This window comes from Leptonychotes weddellii, chromosome 9 (genome assembly GCF_054177405.1).
Source record: "Leptonychotes weddellii isolate Sample4059 chromosome 9, ASM5417740v2, whole genome shotgun sequence".
Taxonomy (NCBI): Eukaryota; Metazoa; Chordata; class Mammalia; order Carnivora; family Phocidae; genus Leptonychotes; species Leptonychotes weddellii.
Genome location: NC_138377.1, coordinates 120,089,878 through 120,102,377, shown reverse-complemented (window position 1 = coordinate 120,102,377; position 12,500 = coordinate 120,089,878). Strand labels below are relative to the sequence as shown.

Genomic DNA, 12,500 nt, shown 5'->3' with positions numbered 1-12,500 from the left:
GGCCCAGGCCACGCAGCTCAGGAGCTGGGTCGCAGCGAGGACCCCTCTCACCATGACTCTGCCTTCTCCCACGCATAGCAAGAAACCTTTGCAAATGTCATTGTTCTGGCTGCACGTGGACACACAGCAGCATGCTCCTTTCTTAGTGGGCAGCTTCCCTGAGAAGGCGGCCAGAGCTGAAGTGCAGAACACATGAGCTTCAGAGCCGGCAAAGTCAGCAACGGGCTGGACCGCCCACCTCCCTGCCGGGCTTAGTCAGCCCTACCTGTCCAGCATCCTCGCTGCGCCCGGCCCCTCTGCCTTACCTGGCCCTCTCCTCTGCCCTTTCACACCATAAAATTTCTGTGCCCCTCATTTCCTTGGGAACATGCCTGGTGGTCAGTTCATCTGGTAAATTAACTCAAGCAGGTGTGCCAGCCAGGAAAGTGTCCCTGGGCTCTAGATTCAAGCCCTGGCTTCTTGCATGGTCTCTGGCAAGTCATTTCCCCGTCCTGGACCTTGGTTTCCTCACCTGTCATGTGGGAAAGCTGCATGAGATAAATCCCAGAATTTCTGTCAACGGTAGAATCATTTCATCAAATGCGTTTTCGGTGAATGCTCCAAAGTTCAAAAAGAGTGAAAGGTGGTGCCGGTCGATGTCGGAGTGGGTTTGATCTCTAGCTAGGAGACCATGGCCCTAGAGACATTGAGACTGAACTCTGGGGTCCCAGAGATGGCTGAGGTCCGGTTTAATGGTACGCTTCCATTTGAGATGTGTGAATGCATACTGACTCCCAGACAGGGCTGGGCCTCAGTTTCTCCAACTCCAGCAGTAAGCAGGTGGAAGGAAGCTGGTGATATTTAGTGCTCAAAGTGCATCATCTCTAATGTGTGCTAGCAACTGATGGAGGTCTGATGGGCCCTACTAGATAGGATTTTTGCATATGCACATCCCTGCAGGGCTGTCAGCCAAGGCAGCCCTGTGGATTTCAGTTAATGCGTGTGGCCGAGGCAACAGAAAGACCCGTGGCTGGCGAGGCCTTGCAGGAGTAACATGATCTACAGGGGAGGTAGGTCAGCCTAAATCACCAAAAGGCCAGATGCTTGGCAGAGAGGATGCAAACCATTCTCATGCCTGTCTAGATTATCACTAAGCTGAAAAGAGCGTGCCAACTTCACACTCGCTCCCTCATGGCCTAGTGTTGTGTCTGGTGAGGTTACGAAACTGTGTTGGTTGAAGCAAGTGGCTGTTTGGCCCTGTTTGCCCTCCAACCTCGTGGGGGAGGGAGGGAAGCCTGAAATGTGTGCGCCCACCTGCCCAGGCTGTGCCTCCTGCAGGACGCCCCCCACCGCAACGCACCTTTACTGTTCACCCTCCTTCGGGCCTGCATAGCTGCATCCCTGTGGCAGGGCCCTGTCCACCACGGTCCCTCAGATGTGCTCAGAGTCTTCTACTTCGGTCTCACCATCCCCTTCTAGTGCTAGAGTGTCCACACTCACACCTGACACCCCTCCTGACCGCTCCTCTTCCATTTGTCTTCCTGAAACCCAGTCTGATGTCTCCCACTCACCCTGGGCTCTCCCACCCACAGGGGCTACGCTGTGGCGTTTTAGTGACCACAGGATGCCCACCTGCCCATCCTGCCCTGGGATTTTGCAGGACTTGATGCCATCCTGGTTCTTGGTGGATCCTAAAGCTGTTGCCTGTTCACTGCCGTTCCCATAGCTGCAGTCCCACTCGCCCCCCAGTGCCTCCTTCAGCTTCCTACTAGGAGGACACAGGTGCCTTCTGGAAGCAACATGTTGATGTTTCTCTGTGAATATACACTCCTTCACAATCTAAAATCAAGGAATAGAAAGGGCAAGGAGGCTTTATTATGCCTGATTTCTGGTAGGCTCTGGGCATAGGCTAATTTACAAAGTTAAAGCAATGGGGTGGTGGTTTTTCCACTGTTATTTTTAGCTGCAGGACCATTTCTTCAAGGAAAGCTTAGGGGAAGGCGCCTTGGTCAGGCTTTCCACCTGCCCAGCCCCCTCCCTCCGCCATTCATGTGAACTCTCAGGGAGCAAAGGGCTCTGAGGTGAACATGCATTGAGATCAGTGGCCAGTGGATGGAAGGTGGGGCACCAGAAAGCTGGCTTCTCTTTCTGCAAGGATGAACAGGCTGAGGACAGAAGGAATCGGGCCTGGCTATTGTGATGTCACCTCATGGTCTTTAAACCCTGATTAAAATCGGATTGGTTGGGGACCAGCTGTCTTTATCATGGGCAGGTTTCTTCCCAGGAGGGGAGCAGACAGGCCCTTGCCCTCTGGTTGCTAAAACCCATATCCTGCATTGTTTCCAGGCCCTGAAGGATCCCACCCTGGCTGCCCGGAAGGATTTCCAGAGGGAGGCTGAGCTGCTCACTAACCTGCAGCATGAGCACATTGTCAAGTTCTATGGGGTGTGTGGTGATGGGGACCCGCTCATCATGGTCTTTGAGTACATGAAGCATGGAGACCTGAACAAGTTCCTCAGGTAAGCAAGGACTGCTGCCCCCAGTTCTGGCCCCCAGCCAGCCCCCCTGAACCCCTGCAGTTCCCCTGGAGCCAGAAGTCACACAGCTCCTCTGAACACATAAGTCTAGGGATTAGAAATGAGAAGCAACCTTTCAATCTTTCATATCAGTTCCTGAGCAGCAAGCTTCAGGCCTTTGTCACTGATTTCTAGGGGGAAATACTGAGGATGCTATGACAAGTGAGTATCTTCTTCCTGATCACAAGGTGGACTGACCGCAAGAGCAGGGTCTGGAAGAGTCTGAGGAGGGAGCCCAGAGGGCCTGCCAGCCTATAACTCTCAACTCTGAGACTGTAGAGCCACTTTTTCTCCTGATGATCTGAATTGTTTTCTCACTTGGTGCCTTACATTTCTCAGTGTTGCAAAGTGGAGCTAATATCTTACATCCCTGCTGGAAACTTTCTTGCTGGAGACTTTTTTATGATGAATAAGAAAGTACAATGTTACAAGTTCATCAGGAGACAGAGATGGTTGAAAAACAAGAGCAGATTTTCCTCGGGTAAATTTATAACCATGCTGTCCAGTGCTGTAGCTACCTATGGATATTTGAATTTAAATTTACATGACTTAAATTAAATTTAAAAATTCAGTTCCTTGGTCACACTAGCCACATTTCAAGTACTCAGTAGTCCCCTCGGGCTAGTGGCTACAATATGGGGCAGTCCAGTATAGAATATTTCCATCAATAAAAAGTTCAACTGGATAGAACTGTTCTAGAAAGATTAGATATGTTGTAAGAGGGTTTCCCCAAACTTGGCTCAAGATCATCTGGGTTTTGAGATGCTTTTGATGGAACTAGCAAGAGACTGGAACCTCAGCCAGAAGGTTCTGGATGGAGCTGCACGGCAGGGGGGCAGACAGCCTTCCCCAGGGAAGACAGCTTCTCAGTACCAGAGCAGAGTTCGCACTTCTCTGCCTCCCACATCTGCCACTTCCAAGTAGTGCCAGATGTGGAGGGGGCAGCCGTGTGTGAGGGTGTGTAGAATTCGGGGTCCCAGGAAGCAGTTGGGACAATCAGGCCCTTGACACGTAGGGTTCTTTTGGTATCCATTGCATCCCATGGCTGATAATGACATTTTCAGAGTTCACGTGTGGGCCATGGAACACTGCTAATACACTCACCAAAACTTGAGAGCATCTTCTTCAAGTGAGACATTGACTAGTGTGCCGTGTTTTTGAGGGGTCCTGGAAAGGGCTGGTAGCAGTTAATGAACTCTTCTTATGAGCTGGGTTTCCAAAAATGGCCCCCAAAGAAGGGAAAACATCTGTAGGATGTTTTGAACCTCCTGAACTTGGATTTTCACAATGAAATTTATTCCTTTCTTGGAGAACTCTGTCCTTGTCATCAGACAGACTTGGGTTCACATCCTGAATTTGTCACGTCTTAGTGATGTAACCTGGGGCAAGTTATTAAACCTTAATTCTCTCTCCTAGAAAACAAGACTAATACTAACTGCTCCACAGGTTTCCTTCCATGAGTGCTAAGTGGTTATATTGGTATAATACCTAAATGAGTTTTCCACGTAGCTGGGTATTCAGTCGATGATAGCTACTATTAAATTATTACAAGTAGTATTTTATCAGGACTGTGAACCGGGATAGTTACTAATACAGGCAATGCCTTTTCTCAGTATTCAAGATCTTTATGCTGTGCTTGCATCCCCCTGGGACGGTCCGAGGGACATACTCCATTTCCCAGCAAGCCCGCGCCATAGATTCAGCAGTGCCTTTAGCCCCAAGTGCCCCAGACAGGCCTACAGAGAGCTCTTGGGGGCCTCTGTGTACCCCTGCCATGCCCAATATAAGGGAAGAGGGAAGAAAAGAGTAGAGAAGCCAGTTGGTGGCTTTTAGGGGCAGGCTGCAGCGTCCTCTACTGGTCGATCCGAGCTCAGGCTTGCCTGCGGATGCTCCTTCCTTGCGGGCTGATGCAGTAGCTCTCCTTCGGAGGGTGAAGTAGACAGAACCCACAGGAGACAATAAAATGAATGTGTTCGTATTTAACGACTCCTTTCAGTGGAAATTGGAGAAGCAGTAAAACAGGCCGAGGCCTCCCTGTACACGAGGGCTCCTTGGTCCACAACTTCATAAATAAGGGCTCTGGGTGTGGTTATGGCTCATTGGGCTTTCTGGAGAAAAGAGTGAATACTAAAAGTGACCGATATGACAAGGCAAGGCGTTAGGATAACAAATCCGGGGCCTTGATTTGGGACGGTGGGGGAACCGGGGCTTCCCAGGCCTCAGCTTCCCAGACCCGAAGGGTCTCCATTCGGCCCTGCCACCAACAAAAGTTATCCAGTCCTAGGCAGTGTGGTGGATAGGGTAGGAATGTGAACTCCAGGCTCCTGCTACCCACAGTGTGGACTGCCCTCCCACAGCATCATCACCTGGAGCTTGTCAGAAATGCAAACGATCGAGCTCCGCCCAGCCAATCAGAATCATAGGGGGCGGGGCCCAGGAATCTCTTCAGCACAATTGATGATGCTCCTTAAAATTTAGAGCTCTCTAGAACCACATGTCTGGTTTCCTTCGGCCTCCGGATTATCCATATGGCCACTGCGGCACTCCTGTGACTTTGGCCAGGTGATCTGACCATTTTGTGCCTCAGTTGCTTTAACTCAAAATTGGAGTTGGAGGATTAAGTGAATTAATAGATTTGAGATCTTTAGAGCTTGGAACAGCAAGGGCTTGGAACAGCAAGGGCTCTGGAAGAGTTAATTGTTTTATTAATGATTCTGTAGTAGATATCTAGAGCTGGGGAAACTCCTGCATAGCATTAAGATACTTAAAAGAGTAGGTTTATTTCCTGATCCATTAGACTATGTCTGCATCATCTTAGTTGGGAATCTGATTGTAGTATTGTACTCATAATGCACACTCACATATCGTAATGTTGGATAGACAGAAATAGGCAATAAGTAGGCTAAGAGAGATTTATTCATTTCTGTGGTGATTGAGAACAGGGAATCAAGAAGGCTGTTCCTCGTGGTCTCCTGAATTCTCTCTGTCCTCTGTCTTCTTCCCCACCCCTTACAGGGCCCATGGGCCAGATGCTATGATCCTTGTAGATGGGCAGCCACGCCAGGCGAAAGGCGAGTTGGGACTCTCCCAAATGCTCCACATCGCCAGTCAGATCGCCTCAGGCATGGTGTACCTGGCCTCCCAGCACTTCGTACACCGAGACCTGGCCACCAGGAACTGCCTGGTTGGAGCCAATCTGCTGGTGAAGATTGGGGACTTCGGCATGTCCAGAGATGTCTACAGCACCGATTACTACAGGGTAAGGTGGCTTTTCCAGCTGCAGGACTCAGCAGCAGAGCTAACACCTTGCTCACATGTCTTTGTCATTGTCCATTAACTCTGTCACTCCAGAGAACGCACGTATGCACCCATGCCCAGACATACACGTGGTGGCTATCCTTTGGCCACTCCTACATCTTGACATATCTGTTTATTATTCTCTCAATAGCTCATGCCTCCCTTCCTCTTGGACATTCAACTTGATGGTATTCTTACATTGCAGTGACATATGCATTGTGTTCTTACATACATCAATACTCATTCTTCATGCAAACGGACTCATACATATATATGTATGCCCAAATGCACACAGAGTCAAGCTCAACTTGGTGCTACATTTTAACACCTTCCAACTCAGTCCCTGACCCAGCCTTACCCACAACACATTTTATTCTCTGAAATTATCTGGTGACTGTGTAGGCTTATCTTGTCTTCAAAGGTAGATCTTGATGAGAAGCCAGAACCCACAGTAAAGTAGCAAAAATCATTAATGTCCTGCTGAGCAAAATCAACTGAATGATTTAGGAAAGGTGAAGCAAGAAAGCATGTTATTGTTGCCAACTTTGGAGAGAGTTGCAGGTTGGCCTTAGAAAAAGCTGGTAGGAGGCATCACATTCAATTTTACTTCTATACAGTGGTCTGCTTTATGTTAAGAGGTATCTTATCTTATTTTGCTTCCAGGATTATTTGTTCCCTTTGTCTCTGGGAAACCCCTTCCAGTGGATTATTGAGTGGTTTTGACAGGGGTATTATTGCCAGGGAAAAGACAAGTGGGCACGAGTGTCATTTACCCCAAAAGAGGGAAGTATGGGAGCAGCCTGAGATGCAGAGATCGGATAACCTTTGCAAACTGATTGGAAGGCACATGCCTCAAGAAATATGTAATAGTTACTTCAGGGACATTGAGTGGGTGAGGAGTTTGAACAGGTGGTATAAGAAGAGGGTGGGACAAAGTTCTAGAGGTCAAGAGGCATGGTAGCCATTGGTTTTATCTTCTTTGTAGGGAACGAATGATCATATTGTGAGTCAAAGAACCCAGATATGATTGTCCTGTTGGCCTAAGCATGGTGGACTATGAGGCTGGGAGTTGGGGGTTGGCATGTGCAGATCTGTTCAATCTGGATGCTCCTGATGGTTTTGCCTAAACAACATTGCTCAGACATTAGACCTGGTCACTCAAGACACTTCATTTTAGCCAGATGATATACCATCATGAGAGAATATGAGGCCAAGTAGACCAAACAGCAGGGAAGGTAGTAAGGTCCGAGCAACTAGGCAGTTTCTCAAGCCACCTACCCTGTCCAACATCCCAGATACGGAAAAGGGAGCACAATGCAGCAGGCGCCATAGATGGATGGCCAGGGCAGACCTGCTAGGAAACATCAAAGCAGAGTCTTTCTTTAGCATCTAGACTAATTTTTTCACTCATTTCCAAGAAAGGCATTGGTGTGGTTACTGAGATTGCTTGTAAGCTGGCTTGGACAAGTGTGGATTTTCATACCATTATACCAATAATACTGTAGATTTCTTGAGTCTAGCTGGAGTTGGCACCGTTTAATTGCCTTTGTGCTCTCTGTAATGGGGTATGCTGGCCTGTTTGACTGAGCTCAGATTTACGTTGGTATTGATAAAAGCAAGGGAGGGAATCATCGTTTTTCTGTGTGCGGCAGATTTTTGATTATGCCAATCTGTTCTCTACTGGCTTTACCACGGTCCCGGGAAACAATATCTGGCCACAATGTGTGCACACTCAGCTGTCAAACTCACTTCAAGGAGTGCCCTTCATATTTCTTGATTCTGATTCAAAAAAGCCAAAAAATCACATCTATCAGCTATCCAATGATACTGCTTTGCCCTTGCTTTAACAACTGGGAACTGATGCCCTTTCCTCCTGGGAGAGCAGCAAGGGGTGAATCTGTCTTATTTTGGTGGGCACCAGGGCTGATTGGAACTTGAGGAAGGGAGGGCGAGGTGGAAAAGGTCCACTCTTCAGGTATCTGCAATCCCTTTTTCATGAGTTCTAAGCTGGGTGTAAGTGAAGGCCAGCTGGCTTGAAAATGTATGTCTTTGTTCACAGGGAATATGAAATTAAAAAGAGATATTGTAGTACAAACAGTGCACTATGGGAAAACTGCATATCCCACTGATGGTGGGTAGATATTATACTTTCCATATTCTGAGAGTAGTATGTATCATATCTTCGTGTTCAGTTGCTCACAATGTCCTAATGTATGCACAGCTCCCCCTCCCTCACCCTCTGCAAAACAAAAGGCAGAAGTAGATTTGCCAGGGGTCACATCACTGGATGAACTCCAAAGTCTTGTTATCCACACTGGAGGACGTCAGAGTGCAAAGGCGTTCTGCATTGGGACCTGATCTTACTAAACACCACCACCATTAGCAGCCTTGGGACCCCAGCGCACTTCCCCTAACCTCTCTTTAGTTTTCCCATTTAAAAAATGAGGACAAATGTAGTCTCTTGGCAGAGTTATTTTGATGTTAAGCAAGTTACTTTGTGTAAAGAGCCTGGAATACATAGCTTACTGGGCAAACTATTGTTTCCTTCATACCCAAGGCAGGAGAACCACAGGGATAATCTGATTTCCAGATGTCATTCTTGGGTCAGAGAGAAGCACCTCCTGATCACTGGAAGATAAACTGGGATCATGTAGCTGCCCCAAAGGAGTAGGGTCTTTAAGTTGACCACATCTGGAAACTTTCCTTTCCAAGGTTTCAACTTGAATAGAAAGACTGGATCATCAGCGCTTGCCTGTTCTTCTGGTCAGTGTTTACATGGTCCTCATGATCACAGCTAGGTTCATGTTCAGGTGATTTATGAAATATTTTTTTGTTTGGTACACTAGCTGAGGCTCTGGGGGAATGCAGTGATTTATTATATAGCAGGAGCATTGAAGGATTCTCTCTGCAAGCTGACATCCGGGATAGATTTGCTACTGTAGGTTACAGAAATCTGTTGAGCCTAGGAGTTTGTGAGTTCCTGGTGCCTAATTCAGTTAAATGCAGATAACCCAGGCCTCTCTCTTTGTGTGTGTGAGAGTGTGAGAGTGTGCAAGTGTGTGCGTGGGTGTGTGTGCGTGTGAGCATGCCTGTGAACGTGCGTGTGTTCATCTGCCCAGTACAGAGTCCAGGGTGTATATACAAGAGCAGGGAGAGAGATGGAGATAAACTCCTCCTTATGTTCTTTCTTTTTTATTTTTAATTTCTTAAAACAAAGAGGTGCCATCTGGCTCCTATATGAGTGATATGCAAACGATTTACACAGGTGAACTGCCTGATTTCCTGTTACGTATTTGGAAAGAGAAAACAAACATCTCTGCACTAGAGTGCCAGGATCTTTGTTCTCTCTTCTTAAGGCTATGCCCGGTGACATACCTTTTCCTTCTGTGGGTCACTCACTCGACGCTTCTGAGATTGCTTGTAAGCTGGCTTGGACAAGTGTGGATTTTCGTACCATTATACCTTTCTCAGAACATCAGACAACATTAAGAAATTAGAGGTCAAGTCTGGAATCAAAGAAAGTTTTGAGAGTCCTGAAGAGGAGGAGTTACTGTGCCTAGCACAGTACCTAGCATTGTAGATGCCCACTAAAAATATGAATGAGTGAACAAAGTCAGAATGAGCATTCAGAGTTAGGCAAGAAGTAGATGAGGCCAGACCAAGAAGAACCTGAACAGACAGACGCCCACCTAAGTGAGGTGAGTCTTTGAAGATGTTGGGGGGGAATCCATTATCTGAGCAAGTAGAATCAATATCTGGGGACAATGTCGGGAGGAGGCAGGTGAGTGGTGGTCAGAGTCAAGGATGATTCGAAGCCAGAGTCGAGTCTGGGTAGGAGATGGAGCCAAGTGTCCAGGAGATATGAGAGAAGGTATGCCAAAATCCAGACAGACACACTTCTGGGGGACATAAGGCAAGTCTGGCAGCTGATAACAAGTTCTGGGTTCTAAGCTGGAGATTCCAGATCAGGGTACCTAGAAACCCCTGAGGAGGATGACAACAGCAACCCTTAGAAGGTGGGAATAATTTAGAATAAACTGATTTGACTGGTAGAGTATTTGATTTTATGGATGTCGTGGTGACCCCATAGCAGTGATGAGAAGTGTTATCTCCCACACTATCTGGGTTTGTATCTCAGCTTCTATAATCCCTGGCTATATGACCTTGGGCAAGTTATTTAACCTTTCAGTGCCCCCAACTATAAAATGGGACTACTAGTCCTTATCATATACATTTACTATGAGGATTAAGAGTTAATAAATATAAAGTTCTTAAGATGATAAATGTTAAATATTAATTACTGTTACTATAATTGGAGCTAAAATACAAATGTCTTCCCAATTCCCAAATGGGCATTTTGAATAAGGCTTACCTAAGTGCGTTAGAAGGTAGGCCAGCTGCTACAGCAAGTAGATGCAAAAATATATATAATGGTTCCAACACAAATAGAAGCCTATTTCTAGGTCATATAACAGTATGAGCAGGTGAACTTGTTGGAGAAATAGCCCCTCCTCCATGCAGTCGTTCCAGCTGATGGAATTCTACCCTCTTCTTTGTGTAGTGTCCTTGGTCAACCTAGGCATCCATCCCCATTCCACAGCTGGGAGGGGAAATGGGCATGAAGGAATGTATGTAGTTAATGGGCCTGACCTGAAAGTGGGGCCTGTCACTTATGGCAAGAACCCAATCACATGCAGGGTCTCGCCATTTGTAAAGGAAGTGGAGTGTAGCTGTGTCTTCAGGTAGAAGAGAAGAACATGGGTTGTAGTGAGCAGCTGGTAACCTCTGCCCCATTATGGGTGAAGAAAAACTTTCTCTTCCAACATTCCACGGCATACCATCCCATGTCTGATGATTTATCAGGAAAGTTAGGACAAGATATCCTTACTTTCTACTGCTATTCCCATCCTGAAGATGGAGATGATAATCCTGAGATGCCCCTTTTATCCTCTGCTTGCAAAATCCTGGTGTCACGTGGCATTTGTAAGCAATGGGGGAGCTTGGCCCCACCTGCCATCTTGGTGCTTTTGTTCATCCCCCTGGAAAGCAAAAAGGCATGCCGACAAGAAAGCAAATTCAATTGATTGGGTGGGGAAAGAGGGAATGTTCTAAATCAAACAGAGTCCAAGTTAATAGAAAAGAAAATACATTCTCAAAGTTTTGTTGACTAATTAATTAGTTTTTGGTCTCAAGTGGAGAGGTCCTTAGATGGAAATCAAGTAGCTGGCAGTGTGTTGAGGAGAGCCAGAGCTATGAAATAACTTGTAATTTACTTTTACCTTTAAAAGTTAATGATGGTGATTTAAGCTAACTGACTTTCAGGATTACATGGAGCCACCAATACCCCTTGCTCTTTGTTGGGGTTTTGGGAGGCTCATGCAGTAACTGGTACCCCTCTTCCCTGCTCAGATTCTGAGTTCTGAGCCCTTTGAGACAGAGAACCCAGACAGATGGAGATTATAATGTGTACTTGTATAGTGATAGAACAGTTGCAGATGGTGGCCTTGCTGGGCAGCAACGATGAGCTCCCTCATACTGAATTCCCAGACTAGACTTTGTTCAGTCATGGCAGCCTGGGAATATTGCAGGCTTTGCCCTACTAGGGTAGAACTCTTGCGGCTCCTCTCTGTTCTCTGTAGATAGGCAGATGCCCATCAGAAGGGGAAAGGGTGTGGCCTGCATGCTGGCCCCCACCAATCAGAAAAGTTGTTCCTCCCAAGGGGTGAGATTCAGGCTAGAGAGCTACCAGATGGTTACTCCAGTAGGTGTTCCTCCAGTTGGAAATCTGAAACAGTGCTAAAAAGGTGGGTCTCTCACAACTCTGTTCATCCCCACCTGGGCAAGGGGCTGCCAGCCACCCTGAGTCTTAAATTCTTTCCTCCAAGGCCCAGAGTAGGGAGATCTGATGCCCTGCTTAACTGCCTGGGAGAGGATTAGTAGCTGGACATACTGGTCCTTGAGGGTTGCTGAACCAGTTTGGTGAGAGCTTAGCCAGACTTGTCCTTAGGGTTTTAGCCATTAGGTTTTCCTTAGCAGACCCAGGCACCATGGTAGGAAAAGTTATTCTGACTATTGAAAGATGAGGGTCTCCTGCAGGCTGTCCAGTGGCCTGAGCCCAGTTACTAGGCCTGATCATTCCCTTGCTGTTTGTTGGATATCCTAATAATTTGTTACCCATATTCCTATTTATCTGGAGGAGAACAATGGCAGGGGGGTTTATATTCCATTCCTAAAGAATGGGATGGTCCCATCTCTTAATCTTTATAAATATGTTTTCATTTGGAGTAATTTTAGATTTCCTGGAGAGTTGCAGAGATGGTAAAGAGAGTTCTCATATGCACTTCACCCAGTTTTCCCTACTGTTGGCCATGGTACATTTGTCAAAGCTAAAAAGAATTCACATCAGTACAAATTGTTAACAAAACTAGACTTTGGATTTTATCAATTTTCCCACTAATGTTCTTTTTAATGTCCCAGGATCCATTCCAGAATACCACACTGCACTTAGCCACATTGTTCCTTTTTTTTTTTTTAATAGTAATGACACCCATCATTTATTGAGTCCCTGTTATTTACCAGTCACTGGAGAACTTACTTTACTGGTGATAGCATTTAATCTTTTTTTTTTTTTTTTTTGCAAATATGTTT

General features: G+C 46.6%; 1 protein-coding gene across 2 annotated transcripts in view; it reads left to right on the top strand.

The window, feature by feature from the left end:
- The window catches only part of NTRK3 (neurotrophic receptor tyrosine kinase 3), a 382,724-nt gene that overhangs the window by 314,630 nt on the left and 55,594 nt on the right, over positions 1–12,500 (top strand). For both annotated transcript variants that reach the window (XR_014148812.1, XM_081831657.1), the window contains 2 exons: positions 2,326–2,498; positions 5,571–5,814. Coding sequence is in view for 1 of the 2 variants with exons in the window: in XM_081831657.1 (XP_081687783.1) it covers positions 2,326–2,498; positions 5,571–5,814 (417 nt within the window). In the remaining variant the exon portion in view is untranslated. The remainder of the gene's footprint in view (positions 1–2,325; positions 2,499–5,570; positions 5,815–12,500) is intronic.